At 41.0% G+C, this 26980-nt stretch overlaps 1 protein-coding gene across 2 annotated transcripts in view; it reads left to right on the top strand.

Annotated features, from left to right (window-relative positions):
- Positions 1-21747, top strand: part of esyt2b (extended synaptotagmin-like protein 2b) — a 148159-nt gene extending 126412 nt beyond the window's left edge. For both annotated transcript variants that reach the window (XM_055664564.1, XM_055664573.1), the window contains 8 exons: positions 2333-2419; positions 3987-4136; positions 6534-6913; positions 9267-9365; positions 11416-11547; positions 13142-13247; positions 15967-16013; positions 17938-21747. In XM_055664564.1, the coding sequence (XP_055520539.1) occupies positions 2333-2419; positions 3987-4136; positions 6534-6913; positions 9267-9365; positions 11416-11547; positions 13142-13247; positions 15967-16013; positions 17938-17983 (1047 nt within the window). In that variant the 3' untranslated portion in view covers positions 17984-21747. The remainder of the gene's footprint in view (positions 1-2332; positions 2420-3986; positions 4137-6533; positions 6914-9266; positions 9366-11415; positions 11548-13141; positions 13248-15966; positions 16014-17937) is intronic.
- Positions 21748-26980: the final 5233 nt, after the last annotated feature.

The following is a 26980-nucleotide window of genomic DNA, read 5'->3' as shown; positions in this document are numbered from 1 at the left end:
TCGAGGGAAATATGAGGTGCTGTTTCTCCAATTTGCATTTGGCCTCACTCTGACAATGAAGGAGGCCCAGGCAAAAAAGGTCAGTATAGGAATGGGAGGGGGACTGAAAATATTTGGCAGCCAGGAGATCACGTAGGCCCAGATGGACTGAGCAAAGGTGTTCAGCGAAACGATCGCCCCGTCTATGTTTGGTCTCGTTGATGTATAAAAGACCACACCTGGAACAACAAATACAGTAGATGGGGATGGAGTTTAGTAGATGAGGTACAAGTGAACCTCTGCTTCACCAGAAAGGACTGTCAGGGTCCCAGGACCCGGAGTCGATGGAGGCGATATAGGGACAGGTGTTGCATCTCCTTTGGTTGTAGAGGAAGGTACCTGGGGAGGAGGTGGTTTGGGTAGGAAGGGATAAGTTAACCAAGGAATTGCGGGGGGGGATGGTCTCTGTGGAAGGGAGTGAAGATGGGAAGATGTGACTAGTGGTGGGATCCCATTGGTGTTGGAGAATGTCAGAGGATTATGTGTTTTATGCGACAACTGATGGTGTGAAAGGTAAGGACTAGGCGTCTCTGACCCTGTTACGACTGGGGGGAGGGGGAGCAAGAGGTACCGAGGAGTCAGGTGTGAGGGCCTTATCTATGATAGAAGAGGGATACCCTTGTTCCCTAAAGAATGAGGACATCTTGGGTGTTCTAGTATGGAACACCTCGTCTTGGGTGCGGATGTGGTGTATATGGAGGTATTAGGAGTAAGGGGGTAGAATCTTCGCTGGAGGCATGGTGGGAAGAAGTGTAGTCTGGATAGCTGTGGGAGTCAGTGGGGTTATAATATACGCCAGTCAACCGTCTATCTACTGTGATGGAGACGGTGAGATCAAGAAAGGGAAGGGAGGTGCCGGAGATTGTCCAAGTGAATTTGAGTGCAGGATGGAAATTGGGAGTGAAGTTAATGAAGTCCATGAGTTCTGCATGGGTGCAGGAGGTAGCCATGATGCAGTCATCAATGTATTGGAGATAGAGTTTGGGGATACGCCCAGTGTACGCCTGAAGTAGGAATTGTTTGATGTATCCTACAAAGTGGCAGGCATAGCTGGAGCCATGCGAGTGCCCATAGCTATGCCTTTGATTTGGAGGAAGTGGGAGGGGTTGAAGGAGAAGTTGTTGAGAGTGAGGACCAGCTCTGCGAGGCGAAGGAGAGTTAGTAGAGTGAAATTGGCTGGTTCTGCGGTCGAGGAGTGATGAGGGAACGAGGGCCTTGAAAACGGAGAGATGAAGGGCGTGTGAGGTGTCTTGGGCCGGGAGGGATTGGACCAGTGGAAATGTTAAATACTAGAGGGCATAGCTGTAAGGTCAATGAGGAAACATTTAAATGAGATATACTAGACCCATTTTTTTGCATGGAGAATGATAGTCTGTCGGAATGAGTTATCAGAGGTGGTGGTGAAAGCAGATACAACAGTGGTATTTATGAAACTTTTGGATGGTCACGTGAATATTCAGGGAACGGAGGAACTTGGAGCCCGTACAGGCAGAAGACACTAGTTTAATTTGGCATCATGTTCGGCATGGACATTCTGGGCCAAAGAGCCTATTCCTGTGCTGTACTGTTCCATGTTCTCTGTACGGAGGTATGAATGGAAAGAAGTGGATGGAGCGCAGGAGTGATTTGTTTAGTTTATTGTCATGTGTACTGGGATATGGTGAAAAGCTTTTGTTGCATGCTATCCAGTCAAAGACAAGACTAAACATAATTAATAACAAAAAGTATAAGAGTGTGTGGTTTAAGAGGATGTTCATGGAGTGAGTTGGAGATATTAAGGAACTGGACATCTATGAAGGGAATAAAATGGCGGGGGCCAGGAAATTAGACAATGCTAAAAGCAGCATGGTTTCAGAGGAATTTGGGTCAGCCCCAGATCTTGAGGACAAGAAGTAGATAGAAGAATGTTGTGTGCATGTAGCCGTTGTGAGTGATGAGATTTGAGGATGCGGAGGGAAGATCCCCCTCTATTGTGAAAAGTTGGTGCCCAGGAACGATCATGGTCTTGATGGAAGAGTAGTCGATGTAGAGGGAGATGTGAATAGGTATCAGAATTGGGGTTTGAGTTCCACACGGTAGAGGTCAATTTGCCAACAACACCTGCACCAACTATTTTAATGGCGAGTATCATTAATAAACAATATTCTGCATGTGGAGAGACTAGACTGCATGATGGTACATCATTGGGCATTTCTAGCATTTCATACTTTGTTTCTGCCACTCCTATATTCTTTGTGACTATAATCCGGTACTAATTTATTAATCGCACAGTATTGCCTGCCAATATTTACAGATCCGATATCGAACCACGAATCCTGTCTGGGAGGAAGCGATTACTTTCCGCATTCACAATCCACAGATTGTGGACCTGGACATTGAGGTACAGTGTGCAAAAAACATTGGAGCCAGTATGTTGGGGATTTTGAATAAGTTTACTAATGGAAACAAAAGTTTGGTAAATACTAAATTTCTGTATTTGTGTGGCTAAGAAATGTTGTCTTATGCAATGAAGCGTTGTTTGATCAGATATGGTTCCCTCTATATCAGCCAGCAAAAAGGATATTAAACAATGTTTCCAATTACATTTTAAACCAGATTTTAATATTTTGGGATTTCAATATATAGGCATTTAAAATCACATGATGTATTATGATTTTCACTCAGAAAATGCAGCATTTTTTCATCATTTTTGTCTGTTGACTCCAGTTTTTTTTATCAAACAAAGTGATTTAGAAACTTTATAAGTACATAGTACCAACTGGATCTCCCATCTTCAATCAAATATGATTCCATGTCCTTATACTTTATTGGTCTATGCTTGTTTGTGAATATTCTTCTGGATTAGTGCTTTTGAAATATAAACTTCGCTTGCGTAACCTGAAGACAGGTCATCCCCATCACCTGAATTTAAGAACAACCTGTACACACACCTGGGAGACTGGTTGGGTGGATTTGCAGACTGTTGCTTGGCTACAGATATCTTCTGTTGTCTGCGCACTCGGTTCACAGCCACATATCCAATTTGTGAACCGCCCAGGTTACGAACAGTTCAAAGGAGCAGAACGCTGGAGATAACCTGCCATTGCTTTTGCTGAGAAGTGGCATTTGATGCTGAGAAGTGGCATTTGATGGAAGTGGCCAGTGCCTGGAGATAGCATTACCCGGTGTCAGGAAGGCTACTGATCTCTGTACGTTTTCCCAGAATGAATATACTAATTGGCTGCCGTTGATAACTTTAGTCAAGATGCTTTTAACCGTGGAGTGCTTTGGATATATTTTTTTATTTGGTTAACTTGTTTGGTTACAATTCAATTCTGGCCAAAGTGGTCTGCTTCAGATTTGGTGTCTGGTCTGCTTTAGCTTTCTTTGCAATCAATTTGCAGAAGATGTGCATTAATGGATTTAACTGTTTGCACCCTCCATTTTCCTCTGAAATTGTTTAACTCCTGTTCATCCTGATGTCCCATGGATAATGACAGTAATTTAGTTTAGTTTCGTTAGGTTTAGAGATACAGAACGGAAACAGGCCCTTCAGCCCACCGAGTCCGCACTGAGCAGCAATCCCCACACATGAACACTATCCTACACACACTAGGGACAATTTTACATTAACCCAGCCAATTAACCTACAAATCTGTATGTCTTTGGAATGTGGGAGGAACCGAAGATCTAGGTGAAAACTCACGCAGGTCACGGAGAGAACATACAAACTCCGTACAGGCAAGCACCCGTAGTCAGGATCAAATTCGGGTCTCTGGCACTGTAAGGCAACAACTCTACTGCTGTGCCATCGTGCTGCTTTGTTCTTCTAGTTGGAAAGTAAAGTACTACCGACTGACTACAGTTCAAAATGTAATTTTGTTTCTCATTTTATGACCTCTGTTTAAGGATTATGTTTTGGTTAATGATTTGCAATCTTGCTGATTTTTCTGCTTTGGTCTGTCTAGGTTAAGGATGACCGTCACCAATGCCCACTCGGTTCATTCAATCTGCCTCTCAAACAGCTGCTGCAGGCGGAACAGCTAACGATAAACGAGCGGTTCCCATTGACCAACTCGGGTCCCACCAGCACTCTCAAGATGAAGATAATGCTTCGAGTAAGATTAACCTGTCTCTTTGTCTTATTTAGTGGAAGACCAAGTTCTGCTCTCTACTGCTAAGGGAATGAGTTTAATTAGAGGCTGGAGTTAGTCTCGGGGACCGTGTGAAGTTGAGTCCAAAACACCTGGCAGAATACTCCTCCTTGAGTAGTTGTCTTCATCGGAAGAAATACTGAAGAAATACCTGAAGAAATACTAAATGTCATCATTTGGTGATATTCCGATGGCAACTCTCTTGACCTGTACGACTCCCATGGTCCATACAACTACGTGTCATTGAAGCCGACCAAATAATTAAAGGCCGAAATAGAGTGGATGTGGAGAGTATGTTTCCAGTAGTGGGAGAGTCTAGAACTGGGATAAAAGGACATACCTTTAGAATGGAGATGAGAAGGGATTTCTTTAGCCAGGTGGTGGTTAATCTGTGGAATTCTTGTCCACAGATGGCTGCAGAGGCCAAGACATTGGGTACTTTTAAAGCGGAGATGAATAGGTTCTTGATTGGTAAGATTACAGGTAGAAGGCAGGAAAATGCGGCTGAGGGAAAAACAGATCAGCCATGATCGAATTGTGGAGCAGGCTCGATGGGCTGAATGGCCTAATTCTGCTCCTATGTCTTATGTGAGTGCGGTTTCATGGATGAGTGAACTGCATGAGAGCGGGCAGAGATTAGTGGGCTCAGAACAAAGTTCAAACAGCAGGACCGCGACTATTATTTCTGATTACTACCAGTGTTGCATTGCTAGTGAGTGCAGAAATAGGAAGATAGAGCAGATGAAGGTGTCCATGGAGAGATTGGATAGGAAGGGATTTAGTTTCTGAGAATTTGATAATGCTTCTGATGAAGTTAGAAGCCCACAAGCCAGATGAGTTGCACCTTAATTGAAATGGAACCAATATCTGTTGGGAAGGGTTTAATTAGCGTGGCAGGGGGTTGGGAACATGCAGAACCAGAAGGGAGAAAAGCTAACCTGGAAATATCAGATAAAGAATCAACTGAAGAGGTATTTGGGAAGCGACAAAGAAAGAGGAGGTAGTTTATAGATGATAATAAACAAAGTGCATCAGGAAGAAAAAAAACAAGATTGCATCAGGAAATGGTAAAGGAAAACAATGAGGTAGAATTATAGGTTTGTTCTTTGAATGCATGCAGCATCCATAACAAAATGGGTGAGTTGATGAGATGAATCGAGATAAATGGATACGATTTGACTGCCATTGCAGATATTTGACTGCAAGGTGGCTGTGGGTAACTGAACACTCAGGGACATATAACATTGAATAAAAAGGGGGAGAAATAAACCAAGTGGTGTTGCTCTGTTAAATGGATAATGCGCTCACTGCAGTTGTGACGAATGATATGGCTCAGTACTTCATGATCTGGAATCAATTTGAAATTTAAAATAGTAGTAAGAAATCACTGGTGACAGTTGTGAAAATAATATATGCGATGTGTTCAATATGTCAATTATTAAACAATGTATTTTAAACATTTCTGGATATTAAGGGAATCGAGAATAGTGCTGGAACATAGTATTCGCTCGGACTCAAGGATTCAGAAAAATGACACCTACAGTTCAGTTAAGTTCCTGGGGGTGGTAGGGGTGAGAGAATGAAGGCCCCAGTGTATCTGTAGATCTGCTATGTCAGAAAAATGCAGACCGGCAAGTTGTGTCAGCTTTGCTGGGAGAGTCACGGACATTCAAATGCTATTATGTACAAAGTATTAGAAATTCCTCTTTGCTGTTGCTTAGGAGTTTAAAAAAAAAATACCATAGCTCTAGCTGATTAGTGGAACCATTTAGCTCAACATTCTCTTGTTATAAGGTATAGGAGAAAGGAGGCTCTGGATGGAGATGCAGTGTTGTGCAAAAACATTCTATTTGCCACCAAGTAACATTTGCTAAGCAGCCCAGTGTTAAAGATTATATTTACTCTTTTCTATGAATGCTGGGTTCATCCACGGAAATATAGTTTTATTTTCTTAATTAAAAATGTCAAGATTAGATAGTACTGTGGTTATTAATTTATTTTGTTTTTGGTTATTATATATTTGTGGTTTATTTTGTTTAAGGGCTGCATTGAGTAAAAATGACTGACTGTTGTTGATACAAATGACAAACCCTCGACTCGACAGACCAATCATTTCTGAAATGATTTAAAGGCAGCTTTTCTCCAGGGCCAGAAATATGAGCAAGTCCAGCATTTTCTGTTAGCTTTCTTCAGAGTCAAATGTTCCAGATAATCAATTCAATTTTATCCTTTCCAGTTGTTGATCTTAATTTCAATCCTAAACTCTTCATATAGCTTTGCATTGCAGTTATTGCATTGCTTCATTTACTTACCGGTCAAGTTATGGAGTAATTCTCTTTTTTTTCCCCCCCATATACATAGATCCTTGCAGTTGAAAAACAAGACAAAGCTACAGGTCATTCCTCCATTCAATTAAAGAAACAGTCATCTCAAGGCAAGGACGGCAGTAGGTCCAACCAGCCGGTTGTCTCGACAGAATCAAACAAAGGCGCCCCAGCTGTCCCTGCTGCTGACAGTGTCAAAAAAGTTGAGAAGGTGGACAAGGCGGAGACCAGTGCCTCTACCCTGAGCCCCCAGAGATCCACAAGCTTTCCACCAACTTCTATGGCCAACGTCACATCCAGTGTAACAAGCTCTCCATCGCACCTTGCGGCCAAAGAATCGACCCCAAGTATCGCCTCCGACGTGTCGCTACCCTTCGCTACACAAGAGTTACACCAGAGGCTGCGGCAACTGCAGAAGTAAAACCCTTATTCACTTTTACACTGAGGGGAGATGGGCCAAACAGAATTTCATAATTCCATTTGTGCAAGCCAGCTTTAATTATTGAATCTTTAGATTTTATTTGTTGCATATAAATACACCTAAAATAATGTTTTTTGTTTTTTTCTGACTTTGCATAACAATTTGTATTTACATAATGCCTTTAATAGAGTAAAACATTTCTAGTTGCTAAGAAAGATTTGCTGAATTTGGGACCGTGCCACATAACGATAGATTAAAACCTGTCAAAGTGGTAGCTTTTAAGTAGGCAGCGATGAAATGATAAAAACAGGAATAATGCACAAGGTTAAAATTTGAAAGGCACGTGATCATGGGCTTATGAGATATTGAAAATGGTTAGGGGCAGGGTATGGAGTAGTTTGAAAAGAAGAAAAATAATTGTAAAAGTGAGGTACCTGTACTAACTAACTGGAAGCTTTTGTAAGCCAATGAGCACAAGACTGGTTAGTGATAGTTAGGATATAAACAAAATCTCAGAATATTTAGTTTTTTAATTCAACATGTTCTCCACGTCATCTGCAATGGAACCCAGTCTAATCTGATGAATACTCTGCTGGCTTGGTATAATGGAGTGTAAATTAATATACATCTGTTCATCGATCTACGATGGGGTTACGTTCTGATAAACCCATCGTAAACCGAAAATATCGCAAGTCGAAAACGCATTTAATACATATCGATCACATGACTGGAAGTGACGTAAATTTCGCTGCCTTTGCCGATCATAAAGTCGAAATATCGCAAGTCGAAGCATCGTAAATTGGGGGGCACCTGTAAATTAATGTAAATAAGTGTGATTATGAGCAGGTCAATGCAGAGCAATTGTAGTACCTGTTCAATCCTGCACAAATTAATCATATTTCTTAAAGGCCTGACAACTGCTAGCATTTTGAAGATGTGAAAAAGGTGTCTAGAGAAAACAATCCATATTTGTCCAACCTCTCTTTTTTGCTGATAGCCTCTAATCAGTTTGTATCCTAGTAAACCTCTTTTGCATTGGTTACACAACCTCCACATCCTTCCTGTAATCAGGTGACCAAAGCTACGCACAATACTCTAAATGCAAACTAACCAAAATTTGATAAAAAAAGCTGCATAAACTCCCTGACTCGTATACTCAATGCCTTCACCTATGAAGGCAAGCATGCCATATGCCTTCTTTACCTTTGTTGCTACTTTCAGGAAGCGATGGACTTATATCCCAAGATCCCACTATATATCACTACTATTAAGGGCCCGACTAAGCCACCATGGATCCTGTACATAGTAATCTTCTGGATCAACCTTTTCAAAAAAAAAAACAGATCAATTTTGTAAGGCATGATCTTCCCCAGACAAAACCATGCTGCCTGTCATTAATTATCACATTTTCTTAGAAATTAGAGTAAATCATATCCCTAAGAACAATCTCCAATAAGGTCAGGCTCACCGGCCTAAAATTTCCTGGCTTATCCCTATTTCTCTTCTTAAACAAATGAACAGCATTAAGGCTTCTCTCCTGTCCTCTGGTACTTATCCTGTGGCTAGGAAGGATACAAAGATCTTCATCAAGGGATTCGTCAAGGGTCTTTTCCACTCAGTCACTCTACCAGTTAATCAGTTCACTGTGATCTGTTTGATACTTCCACTCAGCATTCTGTCTTTTTTTATGGTGGATCTTCATCTATAATAAACATTTATCGACCTCTGGCATGATAATATTCATGGATTCTGTTTCCACTTCCATTTGAGGAAGAATGCCAAAGACTAAATCTGGATTCTCCTTCAACAATCAACATTCTTTCCAAATCTGCATTCGTCACGAACTTACAGAATCTTGCATGTTTCAATCCAAACCACTTCTCTTTGAGTGCATTGATATTCTTGCTAACTAAATTTGATACACTTCATTGTTTGAAAGCATATTACTCTTTGATCTTCAGTTTTATATGCAACTAGACCAAGTGTAGACCCGTTGGGTCTGCTCCCCCAATGGTGTGATCCCCCAACCCAATATTCCACCATGCACCCGTCTCCTCCAATGGAACTGAGCCCGTTCCCAAATGTAAGTTTCCAGCACTCCCCTGCCTCCCTCAATTGCACCTCCCCTGCCTGCTGCAGCAGTGAAAAGTTCAGTGTTCCTGTCTTGCAACATTGTTTCGAAGTGTGTTGGAAGCTGATAGGAAGGAGCAGCCGTCAACGAATCAAAAGGCAGGAAGGGATCCGTACTTCAGGCGGACGGATTTGAGTTTTATATATTAATAGATAAGTGACTGACATTTCATCAGAATGTAGTTTTGAGAGAATATTTGTGTTACTTGTGTGTTGCAGTGGAACTACTCTTGGCCAGTCACCGCTGGGTCAGATTCAACTGACTGTGCGCCACAGTTCTCAAAGAAACAAGCTCATTGTGGTTGTACATGCTTGCCGGTAGGTGATAGAGTGCTGGTGATGTGCTCGTACGTATGTTTGGGATTTGTAAACTAAGTTTGGAGTGTGGGCTGGATTACTCACTCCAGAATCAAGTTTATGCCTGTCGAACGTCTTGGTGATAATAAAACTAAAAGCAGCTGTTTATCTCATAGGAAAACTGACTCCTGCTTCTGTCCTTCAACGTGACTAGTGGGCCTGTCCCACTTAGGCGATTTTTCAGCCGACTGTCGGCGACTGTCAAGTTGCCGGCAGTTGCCTGAAAAACCGGGAACTAAAGCGGCAACTGTCAGAGTGGAACACGCACATGCTCTCACACTCACACTCGCACTCGCACTCACACCCACACACACACACACCCCCCAAAGGCGGGGGCCAGGGCAAGCAGGGGAACGCTGTCTAAAATATTTCCAACGGTGCAAAGCCAAGGTGATACAGACACACACTGCGATGAACATTGGAAGGTTGGTGCTGCAATTAACATAGAAACATAGAAAATAGGTGCAGGAGGAGGCCATTCGGGCCTTCGAGCCAGCACCGCCATTCATTGTGATCATGGCTGATCGTCCCCTATCAATAACCCGTGCCTGCCTTCTCCCCATATCCCTTGACTCCACTAGCCCCTAGAGCTCTATCTAACTCAGCTAAAGCACAGTATACAGTAAGTCCTTTAAAAGAGGGGGCGATAAGGAGGGAGAAGGAGCAGAGACAACTTTTAAGAAGCCAGAGATACACGGCTATGAAGTTCGGCGGACATTTAACATTCCCGGTCGGTTTCTTGGTTCTGCAAAGTACTGCTTACCCCCCCCCCCCCCCCCCCCCCCCCCCCCCCCAATGAGCCAATGAAATTCACCGGTCACCATCGGCTCCAACCTACGAGAACCTCCGACCTCCTGGCAATCCACTAGGACCTCCTGGCCACCCACCTACGGCTCGAGAATTCTCGCCACTCTCCATGGCGACTTCATTCTAGTTGCCGCTAATTTTTCAACATGTTGAAATATTCTCGGCGACCATAATGAGGCCGTGACTGGTTGCCAAAATGTGGGAACGCCTCACGACCATGAAGGAGACTCCCCGGCAACCACCCGCGAACATGTTGCGACTCCAAAGTCTCTTGCAGTCGCCTAAAAAGTTGTCCAAGTGGGACAGGCCCATTAGGAAGAGAATAGAGATACCTTAGTTGGATAAAGATAAGCCCACGATTTGTTGCTTGCGGGCAGCAAAGAGCAGTCTTGTATGCCTGAAATCTTCACTATCTTGTATCGCACTGTGGATGTTGATTGAGTGATTTAGAGATTAAACGTAGTTGATTTGCGTCTAGCCCCACATTGAAATGTTTTGCTGTTACTGGGAGATAAACTGTAGTGAACTAAAAAAAACAACAAGAAAATAAAAATCATTAGTTGGCTTAACATATAAAGAAGTACCTCGGGTAAATGTTATAGACAATAGCTGCAGGAGTAGGCCATTCGGCCCTTCGAGCCAGCATCGCCATTCAATGTGATCATGCCTGATCATCCCCAATCAGTACCCCGTTCCTCCCTTCACCCCATATCCCCTGACTCTGCTATCTTTACGAGCCCTATCTAGCGCTCTCTCTTGAAATGTTAGAGATACAAAGAACTGGAGATGCTGGAAACTTGAGCAAAACACAAAGTGCTCCTTCACCTGCTGAGTTCCTCCAGCACTTTGTGTTTTGGGTAAATGTTTAGGTAATTTGGGGCAATCGTGATGTAATCTGTTTTTGCATCTTTTCTGTTGGTTTTTGTATCAAGAAACCAAGGTGATTATATAGTCATTCATTGCTGGAGTATCTCAGTGGGACAGGCAGCATCTCTGGAGAGAAGGAATGGGTGACGTTTTGGCTCGAGACTTTTCTTCAGACTGTCCCGATCCGAAATGTCACCCATTCCTTCTCTCCAGAAATGCTGCCAATCCTGCTGAGTTATCCAGCATTTTGTGTCTATCTTCAAATTAAACCAGCATATGCACTTCCTTCTTACACATGATTATAGTCATTAATTTATGACCTTTTTTTCTCTTGCAGGAATTTAATAGCTTTTTCTGAGGATGGTTCAGATCCATATGTTCGATTATATTTACTGCCTGACAAGAAAAGATCAGGAAGGAGAAAAACATCTGTGTTGAAAAGACAGCTAAATCCAGTCTTTGATGAAACGTGAGTGGAATATCCTTTTTCATTTATTTGAAAATATTCCCGCAATAGACTACTGTTTTGTTGCTTGGAGGTTGGTGGGTGAAAACTCAATACAATTTCTATACAATGTGCAACAATTGCTGGATTTACAAAATAAAAGCATTTTAGCGTATCATTGTTGCTGTTTTCTGTCGAAAATGCTTTTGGGGTAAAAGCTTGGTTTAGACAATAGACAATAGGTGCAGGAGTAGGCCATTCGGACCTTCGAGCCAGCACCGCCATTCAATGTGATCATGGCTGATCATCCCCAATCAGTACCCCGTTCCAGCCTTCTCCCCATGTCCCTGACTCCGCCATTTTTAAGAGCCCTATCTAGCTCTCTCTTGAAAGCATCCAGAGAACCTGACTCACCACTCTCTGTGAGAAAAAAATGTTTCCTCGTCTCCGTTCTAAATGGCTTACTACTTATTCTTAAACTGTGGCCCCTGGTTCTGGACTCCCCCAACATCGGGAACATGTTTCCTGCCTCTAGCGTGTCCAAACCCTTAACAATCTTATATGTTTCAATGAGATACCCTCTCGTCCTTCTAAACTCCAGAGTGTACAAGCCCAGCTGCTTCATTCTCTCAGCATATGACAGTCCCGCCATCCCGGGAATTAACCTTGTAAACCTGCGCTGCACTCCCTCAATAGCAAGAATGTCCTTCCTCAAATTAGGGGACCAAAACTGCACACAATACTCCAGGTGTGATCTCACTAGGGCGCTGTACAACTGCAGAAGGACCTCTTTGCTCCTATATTCGATTCCAACATGCCATTCGCTTTCTTCACTGCATGCTTACTTTCATAGACTGATGTGCAAGGGCCCCCAGATCCCGCTTGTTCTCTGCACTCAGTGGACAAACTGATATACACTGAATCTCATTGATTGATGATGATGGCAGTTTTAACCCTATGATGTGCTGACTTTAGTTGCTTTATGTTTTACTGTGCTGGGAATAGAAAAAAAGAAATGATCAATTGGCTGATATTCCCCATTTCTGTTTACCAGTGCCTGCAAGGTATTGTGTTCACACTGAAACCTGGGTGAGTCTCGAATCCATGTTGTCTTTCCACTTTCAACTTTAGTTAGGTTCACTCCTGAAGGTAATACAAGATGGAGGCCAGTGGCATCTAGGAACTGGCCATTGGGAGAATGAAAGAGGGTGGTGTTAACTCTTTTTTCCTTCTCTTGCACAGTAATGCCACATCCCCTCATGTGTTTCTCAGGCAGGAGGAGAAATGGGAGACTCACTCATTCTGCAGTCTAGTTTCAACCAGCTGTAGGGAAGTAAGTGAGATCACTGTTCAGTGACTCTGTTGATCCATCGACTAAAATAGCAGCACAAAATAGCACGTCCAATATACTTTGTTCAAAATCTAATTAGAAATTTAAGCTATGTCTCGTGAATGGGACACGCTATTTTAATGCAGTAATTGGGTTAGATATGCCAATGGGAAAGTTAATCTCATGAGTATCATGTGATGCATGGTAGTTAATGCACTTGGCTACAGATGTTTTGTTTAATAAAGCAGAATTTCTTTGAAAATATTCCTAATCTTTTTTTTTTGTCAGGTTTGAGTTTGCTGTGTCACCTACTGAGGTACCGAAGAGGACTCTGGATGTAGCTGTGAAAAACAGTGGTGGCTTTTTATCAAGGGACAAAGGTTTGCTTGGAAAGGCAAGTTTCATTATGTAGTGTACTTGCAGAATTTTATGCTCAAAGAATTTATCTGCTTTTCAAGGTTTTAATGAGAACTTTGGTACTTCACATTTTTATAGCTGCTTTAATGTAGTGAATCTTCCAGAGTTGCTTTGCAACAAGAATGTTGTCATGGAACTAGGGCAAAAAATTAAAAGCACAAAGTACTAGTGTTAAATTCCAGAATCTGCAGTTCCCTCTGTCTCCAGAAAATCAGAAACTTGGTTCAAATCAAAAATGATTTGTGACATAGGAGGTAATTTGGTCCATTGTTCCTGTGTCTTTCAAAAAAGAGCGAACCAAACAATTTGTACCTTCCAACTCCTTCACATCACAGATCTATGATTATTTTAAAATGTAATAATGATTCTCTGCCAATCCTCTGGTTGAGGGGGTGAATGCCAGTCCCAGCATCTGGTTTAAAAACAAATCCTCTTCTTCCTTCTAATATCCATACCAGTTGCTTTAAATGTCAGCCCCATGATGTTAGATCCTTCAGCCAAGGGGAAAAAAGTCCCTGATAATGCTGTTTGTTCTCTTCCATTCTCTCCCTCTGTCTTTTCTGTTCCAAGGAAAATAATCCCAGTTTATTTTCACAGCTCTAATGTTCCAGTCTTGGAAACATCTTGGTTGCTTTGAAATAGAAACAGAAAATGCAGGAAATGTGCTGCACATCAGGTGACAACTATGGAGAAAGGAATAGAGCTGATGTTTCCAAGAAACCTGTTACTGCAATTTCAATTCTTTATCTAACTTCCATTTAGATTACAGCAAGTCTGCTACAATAGAATTTATATGCGAGGTTTCAAATAAAGAATAGCGTAAATGGCACAGGATCTTTAGTTACTGTGAAACATACAATTTAAAGTGATGGAGAGTCATTTTGCCTTTGTAGGACGGAAATAGGAAGGAAAGGAGTTAAGATCAGAAATAATTACTGCATGAGGATGAGCTAACTGTCTACCTGAGAGTGGAACTAATCAAATTTCACACCTTCCTTGCATTTGTGCAAGTATATCATTTCCTTGGAAGTTGGCAGTTTCTTCTTACCCTGTGTTAGGTCAACCAGACTTTAGATTTTAGAGATACAGAGTGGAAACCGGCCCATCGGTTCACCGAATACGCACCGACCAGCGATCACCCCGTACATTATAATTATCCTACACACAAGTGGCGATTTACAATTTTTAGGGGTTAAATAACCTAAAAACCTGTAATGTAAAACTAACACATGTTTATAGTGTGGGAGGAAACCGGAGCACCCGGAGAAAACCCATGTGATCACAGGGAGAACGTACAAACTCAGTACGGATAGCACCCGTAGTTAGGATCGAACCTGGGTCTCTGGCACTGTAAGGCAGCAACTCTACCACTGCACCACTGTGCCACCACTTAAGGAATCTTAAGTAATCTTGGGCATTAGAGTAGTTAAGAACCATGAACATTAGAATAATAATAAGGCAGTGAAATGATTAGGGTACGTGGAAGTATTATCAATTATGAAATAGTGTCAATACTTTGAAATTAAAATGCAGAAGTTGAGAAGGTAATGAAACTATCTCAAAGACAGACGAGACAAATATCTGAAGATGGCATGGTCTTCAGAGAGTTCAGTCAAGTATTCAGTGTTGATATATAACCCCTTGTTTAAACAATTACTCGTTAAGTTGGTAACTTGGTCATCGCGCCGTAGAGTCATACAGCACGGAAACGGGCACTTTGGCCCAATTCCTTCATGCTCCATCTAAACTTGTCCTAATGCCCACGTTTGACCCATATCCCTCTACACCAGTGGTTCCCAACCTTTTTTTGGCCATGCCCCACCTAATCACCTCTAAAATCCTGATGCCCCCCCCCCATGTGGTGATATATAATTCTTATCATTTAAAAGCTTAAAACGCCAATATCTTGGGTTATGTAATAACTACACAATAAAGACCTTTTTTACCCAAAAAAAAATATTTACTCAAAATAACATCTGAAACATAAACTACATATGTTTACCTGATGGAAAATCCAAAAAAATAAAAATCGAAAATTTGGACCCAGACCTCCTCAGTCGCGCTCAATTGCCCCCCTTAAAAATCAAATTGCCCCCCTGTGAGGCGTACGCCCCACGTTGGGAACCACTGCTCTACACCATTCATCTCCATGTAGCTGTCCAAATGATTTGTAAATGTAGTTCTTTGTCTGATTCAGCTACTTGCTCTGCAGTTCGTTCAATTCATGTATCACCCTCTGTGTGAAAAACTTGCCCCTCAGGTTTTTATTAACTCTTCCCCCTCTCACTTTAAACCAATGCTCTCTAATTCTTGATTTCCCAGCTCTATGAAAAACTGTGCATTCATCTTATCTACCCCTAATCTGTGCTCTTAATGGAGTGATTTTGCCACTCAAACCAAATTTAAAACTCATACAGAGTAGAGGGCTGTGCATGTCAGTGATTTGGCCAGATAAGGGGAAAATAATTGCAAAAGATGGGGAAGGAGGAAGCAAACTATTAAACAACATGAAGCATCAGTTTGTTACATAATCATTTTAATGCATATTGTTCACTCTGGCATTTTTAACTATTACCTCCAAATGAAAAATATTTAAAATCACAGTAAAACCAGTCAGTGTTTGAAGTAATAAAATACAATAGTTCAGATCTGTAGTGTAAAGATGCTTTATAATCTCTATTATTCTTTCTGTATAGCTATTAATAGAAATGACAGAGGAAGTGACGAAAGGCTCTACACAGTGGTAAGTACCATGGCTTCAGGTTACCGCATACCAGAGCACTGTATGCTTCCGAATGCACCATACATGGTGCTGCCACCTTGAGTTTTCCAACAAGATATCCAAAGGTACATTGCAGTTTTATAGAGATAAATAGGAGATAGGAGGCATTATGATGAAGTTAGGGAATGTCCAAACCCTGTGGCCTATGGAGTCATGGATGGCAAGATTTGTAAAATTGCAGGAGACAAATAGGCCAACGGTGTGAGTTCATGCTGCTTTGAGATGGGGCAGGGGAGATGAAGGGTGAAGCGGGAAATGGGTTGTACATTTTAAATAATTTGTACTGAGGATGGGTGACCATCTGAATAAATAAGGCATGGGTTGATGAAAGCATGGGTGCAGGTATTGATGTGGGCAATGTACTGCTATGCTTAAGGTCTCTGAAGTGGAAGAACAGTACACTAACCCAGTCGCAGTGTCTTCACTATATTCTGTGTTTTGTGATCTGAAAATGTATTAATGTGGAGCTTGGATAAAGCAAAGAATTTAATGGCTTGTCGAAAGGCAATTGAAAATATATTTATTGCATTTTGTCTTTGTGGATATTGGACAAATGGGCTGAGGAATGCTTAATGGAGTTTAATGCAGATAGGTGAAAGATATTGCATTTTGAGAAGTCAAACCAGGACTGGACCTTCACAGTAAATGGCAAGGCTCTGGGGAGTGTTGCAAAGCAGAAAGCTCCAGGAGTACAGGCACATAGTTCTTTGTGAATGGCTTCACAGGTAGGTTGGGTGGTCAAAAAATCTTTCTGTGCATTAGCCTTCATCAATCAGGGCACTGAGCATAAAAGTTGGGATGTTACAGTTGTACAAGGTGTTGGTGAGACCACATTTGGAGTATTGTGTTCAGTTTTGGTCACCGTGCTATTGGAAAGATGTTAAGCGGAAAGAGTGCTGAGAAGATTTATGAGGATGTTGCCAGAACTTGAGGGCCTGAGTTTTGGTAAGAGGTTGGCAGGCTAGGGCTTTATTCCCTGGAGTGCAGGAGACTGAGGGGTAATCTTATAGAGATGTATAAGATCATGAAGGAAATAGAAAGGTTAGATGCAGAGTCCAGAGTAGGTGAATCAAGAACTATGGGTATAGGTTGAGGGACAAGTTTTTCATGCAGAGGGTGGTAGGTATATGGAAGAAGCTGCCAACAGATGTAATTCAGGCAGGTACTATAACAATATTTAAGATATTTGGACAGCTACATGGATAGGAATGGTTTAGATGGATATGGGATATAGATGGATATAGGCCAAACGCGGGCAGGTGAGACTCGTGTAGATGGGGCTCTTGGTCACCATGGGCAAGTTGTGCTGAACGGCCTGTTTCCATGCTGTATTGCTCTTAAGTTGAGCACTAGGTTTAATTGTGAATCATTTGCGGCTTGTTCAGTTCATGGGGCCGCGGAACGTTTTTGAAAGTGAGGGGGCTGAGCGATCACTGATCAAGTACCCGGTGAGGGAGCGGAGTGACCGAGGAAGGGGGGAGGGTGTGCGACGGTGGCACAATTATTATTTTTTGTTGTTGCTTGACCTCTCTCTCTCTCGACTCTCTCTCTCTCCTCTCTCTCTCTGCCTGCGGGCCGGATAATTTTGGGTTATGAAGCATGTTTCGCCAAAAAAGTGGAGGGGCTGCAGCTCCGCGGCCCATGCAGTTTGATTCTCATTGCCTTGTGAACACTACAAACATATTATGGAAAGCTGCTGAAATTGATTCCAGTCAACATTAGAGCGTTTGGTTCGATTTCTCAGTCAGACATCACGAAATAAAAACAGAGATCACTACAACATGAAAAAATTCACCACCTCTTTCGGTTCAAAAGGTGATTGCAAATGCTTGCTTCGGACCAGCTTTCAACAGCACAGGTAATCGTGTCTTTAACTATCTTGCAGGTACGATCTGACAGAAGATGGTGCAAAGCATCAGCCCCAGACCTAGAAGTACCAACCCAGTGTCGATACCATTGGTCTCCAAGGCTTTTATTTGTTTTTTAAAATTATCCTGGGAGCACCAGCACCACACAAGGCTTTGCACACGTGCCAATGAATGCACCACAGATTTTTCAGAAAATGTCATCTTCCCCATATGTACTTCACTCGGTTTTAGTATTGCTTGTTGCATTTTAAAAACACCTACTTTTATTGGTTAAGAGTTTAAAAAATAAAATTAAACCAATTATTGATAGCACAGTGCATGGTGTACATGCTAACTGTGTCCCCTTGGTCATAAAATATTTCCTATTCAAGACTGTAAATTACTGCAAGGCAGAATGTTGATCCAGGATTACTTCTGACTTAATTTCTGTAGGTTTGCAATGTATAATGTGTAAATACAGCAAATGTGATTTATGTATTGAGTATGCAATGTCTGAAGTATATGGAAGGAAGGATATTGCATTTATTAAAATGGTAGGCATGTCTCACTGAGCAGTTGCCTTGTGCTCTTTCTGGTAGCCACATATTTGTAGTGTCTAATTCTACATTGGAATGTGTGCTGTGAAATGAAATACATAGGCCTTACTGACTTATCAGGTCTCCTATGTTACACAGTGCACTTAGCAGCGAAAAAGGAATACAAGCCATGGAGCAGGAAACCTAAACTTTTCATTTGACAATCTGTGGAAATCAGCACAGGGGTTCAAAACCAATTAATTGTTTTAGTTTTGACATTCTACTGTGGAGCTGTGCGCATAATTTCATGAACGCATGAGGAAGGAGTAAACCACTTTGACATTCAATGTATGATCATGGCTGATTCAATTGTTCCCTTAGCACTGCATTCCCACCTACCACTGGAAACCACTCTTATCAAGAATCTATCTACCTCTGTCATAAAACTATTCAAAGACTCGCTTTTCACTGTCCTTTCAGGAAGTTAGATACTCAACCCTCTGAGAGAAAACATTGCGCCTCGTCTAACTTAATGGGTGACCCTTTCTTTTTTTTAAAGTGAACACTAGCTCAAGGTTCTCTCACAAAAAGAATCATCCTCTCTGCATCCACCCTGTGAAAACCTCTCAGGATCTTGGATGCTTCAAATTTCCCCTTGCTCTTCTGAACTCTGACATATACACGCCTAGTATGTCTAACCTCTCCTCATAAGACAACCCATCCTTCTGCCTATTAGTTTGGTAAAGCTACTTTGAACTGTTTTCGATATATTTCCATTATTCCTTTAATAAGGAGACCAATATTGTACCAGGTGTGGCCCATTATAACTGAACCATAATCTCCTTTTATATTCAATCCTTTGCAAAAAGTAACATTCTGTTAGTTTTCTCATTTATTTGCTTTACCTTCATATTAGCCTTTTGCAAATTATGGATCAGAACACCCAGATCCCTTTATATCTCAGGGCGTCGCAATCTTTCACCATTTAGATAATATACTGATAAATGCTTCCTGCCAAAATGGTGAGTTTCACATTTTCCCACATTATACTGCATTTGCCCACTTACTTAGCTGACCTACATACCCCTTTGTAGTCACCAAATGTCCTGGAAGTTCTTTGCTCGGACATTTATCCTCAACCTCTACAGTTGTGTTGTGTTCTTCCTGTAAACATTCACGATTCCCTGATCTACTGTTTCCAGACTGTTCAGTTCATGTTTAAGGATGCATTGATTTTTGTCCTCGGTTTCCTTTCTCTGTCGGCATGCATGAAGTCCGAACCCAGCCCTTTAGGAAATCAGAATAAATATTCCCAGATACGTTGTTTATGAGCCATGCCACTCTATTATGAAACTGGTTTCCCATTCTACAAATATTGTATATTGTATATTTGTCACACATGACAAAAGTCCATTTTACGCTTCAAAACACGTTTGAGACATTGCTATTCTTTTAAATGCAGAAAGGCCCGTTATATTAGATAAAGATGGAAAACACTGGAAATACTCAGGCAGCAATGGTGGACGGAGAAACAAAGTTAATGTTTCAGGTCAATTACTCTTCATCAAAGCATATTTTGTTTGTTCTTTTAGGCATCGCTCATAGTTTCATTCACCCCAGTACGTTTAAATGGTAAGCTGAAAGGTTCATAACTTCTTTGTTAAGTGGGTTATTGGTATTTAATTCTGGATATTTAACGTTGCATCTACCCTAACTTATTTTGTTCCTACAGTATTATGGGGTTTTGAGCTTTATTTTTGAGGTTTTGTCGTTACATATGAAGTCCCCAAAACACACTAAACTTGGTTTTACTTGAGCAGAATTATCATCTTTTGTTATCAATATTATTTGCTGCAGTCCTATTTATTTCATACGATCATTGAGCTAATTATATCCTCCACTCTCAATCTCCATTTGATTGTAGGTTGGCTTGATTGCTGCTCTGAAAGTACATTGTTCAAGCCAAACATAGCAAAGCTTGACAGAACTGGTGACAGAAGGCCAGCAGAAAATGATGAAACTTGAATCTGAAATCAAATATTGAGTGCATTAATAAAATATAGCCGAGTTGTGCAATTTGAAAGATCCTTTGTTTGCATCTTCATAATGCGGTTAATATTTGTTTTATGCTGCTCAAAGCAAAACTTATTTCCAAATCGATGAAAATATTCTGTTTTTATGGCAACTGGTTTCTAGTTCATTAATTTAAAAATTATTTAATTCAGCTGATTTTAAAATATTGCAAATAATGTTTTAAAAATACTGCAAATAATGGGTATCAGTACATTTTTCTGTGTTGTCAACACAATGGCGGTATTTTGTCAGTTCTATCATGTTCTAAAGATAGCTGACGATGACATTCGTAGTGCAAGTTATTCTTCTGGTATATTAACATTTTAATTGACGCTTTTAAAGGCCTTCTATTCAGAAACATCAAAAAGAAAATTCCAACGAATTGGAATGATCATACCACACAATGCTCAATGAGATTTCTCCTGCAATTTCCCTGAAAAGTGCACTCTGTAACTTCTATTTTGTGTTGAACATTGTTCGAAGAACATTGCGGTTGAGTCAGCCAAGTCTATTTGTTCAAGCTACCGTTGTCTGCTCCATGCAGGTATTACTGTGCCTTAAATATTGATGTATAAAAATATTATGGACACTGATTCATATTTGAGGATAGTCATACTTGATAGATTTGTTTTATAGCTGTTGTATTTATGACTTTTTTTGCTGAACTGTTAATGCATCATAGCATAAAGTATATATATTTTTTCCCTTCGTCACAAGAATGGAAAAAGTGTTCAGCCGTATCAGTGCGGTGTCACCTGATGACAAAGGTTGTCTTTTCTCACTCTATCTGCATAACCTCAAACAATGATTTAATGGGATTGCCAAATTAGGGGCCACTAATTTGTCCTATGTGGATTTCTTGGTACAAATAAAGGATCTGCCACATGTTCAAATTATTTCCCTATCAAAGGTAGAAACAAATATTGGCCCGGGGTGTGCAATGGAATATTTTTGTGATATCTGTGCATTGGCTTGCTTGAAATTATAATCTTATTTTGTAAAAATGCTTTGCAATGCCAATGGAAGAAATTCAGAAGAAAGGAATTGACAGTAAGAGAACTAAAGCCAAAGTCTATCATTGTTTGGAAATCATCAGGTTTTTGGTCCTGGTATCTTCACTGAAATGTAATTTTTTCAGTTGTGTTCAACATGTTACAGTGTGCCGTGCTTGATATCCTGTCTTCTACATCAATTGCATCTGCTGCCAGCAATGTACAATCAATAAAAAAATTAAGAAAACAGATTTACTTTTATTACTTTATAATTTCTTAATGTTTATTGAACCAACACTTGTAACGCGAGGAAAGTTGTTAAGTAACAATGTGTGTCTTTAAAATCTAACATTTAAGTACAATACAATCAGCAGCCATTAGCTTACACAAAATCCAGCAAATATCCTGAAGTAAAAGACAACATTTGTCATTTATAGGATCTCTGAATCTCTAAACCGTGAGTTTGGATGCTGGAAGAGTTCCAAACGCTCTTAAATGATTGGATGCAATGAAACCAAAGGCAAAATATTATAATGCTATACTGAGGTACACTCCTCTGTGAATCTTATAGCCTCCTTTGAATACATGTTACATAACCTTTGAAGCGGCTCTCTTATTTTGTAAATCCTGCATTATAGATTTATATTCTGGTATAATGGCGAATGCCGACATAATCGAGATGTGAGAAACTGCAGATGCTGGAGTCTTGAACAAAAAACAAACAGCTGGAGGAAATATAGTGAGACAAGCAGCAAGTGTGGAGGGAAATTCCAAGACAACCTTTTCAGGTCAGACTGAATAAGGATCCTTACCCGGAACAGAAATGTCTGTCCATTTCTCTCCACGAATGCTAGGCACCTCCATCAGTTTGCTTTTTTATTTAAAATAATAAACCTACCTGACCTCATCCTCGCTAAATTACCAATAACAGAAATGTCCATCCTTGATGGAATTGGGAAACACGGCACCATAGAGTTCTTGTGGAGACCAAATCCGATATTCAGAAAATCTTTCATGTGTGTCACAAAAATGATGCATAAAGAATAGAACTCTGGACTGATCTGGCTGCTTGAAAGAAGATAGACACAAAATGCTGGAGTAACTCAGCGGGACTGGCAGCATCTTTGGGGAGAGGGAATAGGAAATGTTTCGGGTTGAGAACTTCTTAAGGCTAAGAGTCAGGGGAGAGGTAAACTGGAGATATGGAAGGGTACAAAGATATGAAGTTATGAAAACGACAGATCCAAGCAGACAACGATCAAGGAAATGTTGAATGGTTCAAAGGCTTCTGTGAAGCACCCTGCACCATCTTCAGCAACAGCAGAAATGTACACCGCTACAATTTGTAACCATATCACCACACATACCCTTTATTTTACCAATGCTATCAAGCCAAGAAATCAATGTTGGTTCGTTGAAGAGTGCAGCAGGCACAGCTAAAAATGAGGTGTCAAACTAAAGAGCAGGAATAAACAATAAAAACAGTGGCTGGTTAAACAACCTCTCTACCAATGGATCAGATTGACGCTTTTAACCTAGTCTTGAATAGTGATATAAATGAAATAGCAAACAGGCGAGGGAGGGCATGGGTTATTGGCAGAACCCAGTATGTAAAAGTTGCACAGTGGTGTTTGGTTCTGTCTGTGGGAAGTTTGCACAATGCCCCTGAAATCATGTGGATTTCTGCAGGGTCCTCCACTTTCCTTCCAACATCCAAAAGACATGTGATTTGGTGGATTAATTTTGGTCACCATAAATTCCTCCTAGCGTATTGGTGAATGGTTGAATTATTGAGCGAGTGGATGAGAGTAGAAAAAAAAAAGTGTTTTAATGTAGGACTAGTGTACATGGACGGTAGGTGGTTTGCACAGATTTGGTGAGCTGAAGGGCCTGTTTCTATGCTATATCTGTATTTGACAATGAATGTTAACAATGAATTCATAGCCACATTTAGCCAAAAATGCCACCCTTGGGATATTTCTTTAGCCAATTTGATTCACTCCATTTGATATTAACTAAGGATATGCCAAAGGTTGCAAGACAGTGTGAAAGACCGCAGATCCAGATGCTATTCAGAAAGAAGCATTTTAATCCAATGTGTGCAATTACCATTCAATCAACCTATGTTCAATCAACAGCAAAGTGATGGGAGGTGTTATTTACTACTCAAGTGGTACTTACTAATAGACACAAAAAGCTGGAGTAATCAGCGAGTCCAAGGAGGAAGATGGCTGAAGTTTATTGCCTTCCATCACAGTGAGGAACATTGATTCCACTGTGGTGGATGTTTATGTTACATTTTATTTTATGTGGCTACCTGTATTGTTGCATTTCGCTTAGTATGGCTGTATAGTAACACAAATTCCACTGTACCTTAATTAGTTAAGTGACAATAAACTTGAACTTGAGTCATTCAGCGTCGCTGGAGAACAGAATGGGTGATATTTCAGGTTGAGACCCTTCCTCAGAATAAATCATGGGAAATGTACTTACAAAAAACAGTTTACTGATGCCTACTTTGAGTTTTGCTTGGATTGTTTGGCCTCAGACACATTTTAGAGATGAGTTAACATAAAAACATATAACACAAACAGGTGTAAATTATTCAGTCATTTGTGTATTTCACCATTCAATAAATCATTTGATCATTTACTTTACATCCACTTTTCTGCACCAGTCCCATACCACTTGATTCCCTTAATACCAAATAATTCATCAATAGAAACAAGGAATTGTAGATGCTGGTTTACAAGAGAGTAAATCAACAGATTAGTCAGCATCCCTGGAGAACATGGACAGGTAATGTTGCAGGTTGTGACCGTTCTTCAGACTGATTCAAGGAGGGAGAGACAGGACAAAATGTGGCGGGGAATGCACACAGAAGCGGGGAGTTGTTGATAGGCAGACGATTGGAAAAGGCCAGAGATTAAAATAGGTGTGAGCCAAAAGTTTTGAAGAGTTGTAAAGTGTGAAGCCAGAGCTAGGAATGTAGGGGGAATGGAGAAATAGGTGTAGTACAGTTGGAGCACAGGGGAGGGAGGAGGATTGTTAGAGGTTACCTAACATTGGAAAATTCAGTGATCATACAGTTGGGTTGTAAGCTATTCAAGCAAAATATAAACCGCTGTTCCTCCTGTTTGAGTGTGGCTTCACTCTGGCGATGGAGGCGGCACAGGACAGAAAAGTCAGTGTGGGAAGGAGAGTTTGCAATCAGAAGATCCAGGAGGCAGCGAAGGACAGACCTCAAGTGTTAGATGAAACTTGCCGAGTGCATACTGATGTGCAGGCGGCAATATCAGTTATACCAGAAGCAGCAGATGAGCTGCACACGAACCTCTCTCACCTGGAAGGACTGCTGGGGATCATGGATGAAGGCATAGGGACAGATATTACATCTCCTGCAATTGCAGGGTAAAGTACTTGGGGAGAGGATGGTTTGGGTGGGATTGGATGAGTGAACCAGTGGACTACTGTGGTTCAGGAAGCAGCTCATCATCTCTTTCTCAACAAATAATTCTGGGATTGTCAGCGATGCCCAGATCATGACAAGATAAAAAGTAAATCAACAGACATAAGCATTAGTTATCTCGACAATTAAATATTTGTTTTAGTAGTCTGCCTGCATCAGAATAGCTACGTTTGGTCTTAAATTTCTTAACATGTGTTTTATCAAAGGTGTAAAATCAACTTGTTTCCTTTTAATGGAATAGATTGTTAAAGTGTGCCTGAGCCCAGAAACGGTTTATTTCATCTCAAGATACTAAACCAGCATTGCACATGGGTCTTTATTTAAAGAATGGGCTGCAACATTTGTTGATAAGGCATTCAGGTAAAAATGACTCTTAGGCAAGCATTATCCTTTCACCGTGTTGTGTAGCTCTATGGCATTTCACAGTTCTGTCAGCTTCCTTGTCACAACATGTCACATGTACGAAGGACCTGGAATAAACCTAGCGTTATACAAGAACCCCAAAATATCTAATTGTGTTTTTGATGACGTTTCCTTCAGGCAGCACACACAAGAGATTCCCTCTGCAAAAAAAAAAAAAATTATTGCCGCTCAAAATTGACAGTAAGTTCTCGACCATCTTCAAATTCTTGTTGGTGACTCTCAGCTTCTTTGCAGCATGTTTAGTTTAGTTTATTGTTACATGTACTGAGGTACAGTGAAAAGCTTGTGTTACGTGCTAACCAGTCAGTAGAAAGACAATACATGATTACAATCGATCAAGTTACACAGTATAGATACATGATAAGGGAATAACCTTTAGTGCGAGGTCAAGCCAGCAAAGTCAGATCAAGGATAATCTGAGGGTCAAAGAGGTAGATAGTAGATCAGCACTTCTCTCTTGCTGTGGTAGGATGATTCAGTTGCCTGCTAATATGTGGTTGCTTAGCAATTGCTCTTTCCCTTACAAAAGCTATGAATATAAATGGACTATGAATTATGAGTCCAGAACCAGTGTTGATTGGTTACCTTACTTACTAACCAATGTAGTGCTTCATTATAAGCTCCGCCTACTACCACACCATTCATATGATCGCAACCCGACATGTGCTGCCAGTCTGTACTGCTGCATGGTAGGAGAAACATGCTGTTGTATACATTACTCAATAAATATTGTTATACCAGATCTGTGCATATGTGTGATTTACTCAACATAGTGTCAGAAGTGGGATTCGAACCCACGCCTCCAATTGGACAGACTTTCTCTTCCCTCACGACCTGCAGCTGCAGTGACCATTGGTTGTGTCTCCAGCTCCCTCACCACCACGCTCGGTGACCCGCTCGCCTGCCTCGCTGTGTTTGTCCCCCGGATCACCAGTGCTCCCGCCGCACGGGACCCTGGCACTCTCGCCGGTGAAGGGAGGAGATGCAGATCTGGACCGTATGCGCGCGGGACAGGTTTGTAGGCTGCCCCTTATATACGGGGACTTTGTTTGAACAATCAATACTTCCCTCTATGCGCTATTAGTATTTTGGTTCCATTATTAATCAGTCAGCACCTAGTAACGCGCATATATATATTTATCACTTTATTGTAAATGTGTTTCACGTTTTATTCTTACAAGGAAAGATGTAGGTTGGTTACTTTACTTACTAACCAATGTAGTGCTTTATTATAAGCTCCTCCTACTACCACACCATTCATAGGATCGCAACCCGACATATGCTGCCAGTCAGTACAGCTGCATGGTAGGAGTAACATGCTGTTGTATACGTTTCTCAATAAATATTGTTATACCAGATCTGTGAGTATATGTGATTTACTCAACAACCAGGGGACACAGTTTAAGAATAAGGAGTAAGCCATTTAGAATGGAGATGAGGAAACACTTTTTCACACAGAGAGTTGTGAGTCTGTGGAATTCTCTGCCTCAAAGGGCGGTGGAGGCCGGTTCCCAGGATACTTTCAAGAGAGAGCTCTTAAAGATAGCGGAGTCAGGGGATGTGGGGAGAAGGCAGAAACAGGGTATTG

Source organism: Leucoraja erinacea, chromosome 2 (genome assembly GCF_028641065.1).
Source record: "Leucoraja erinacea ecotype New England chromosome 2, Leri_hhj_1, whole genome shotgun sequence".
In the NCBI taxonomy this organism is placed as follows: Eukaryota; Metazoa; Chordata; class Chondrichthyes; order Rajiformes; family Rajidae; genus Leucoraja; species Leucoraja erinaceus.
Note: the sequence above shows the minus strand (reverse complement) of the source record. Positions and strands in the feature narration are given on the sequence as shown.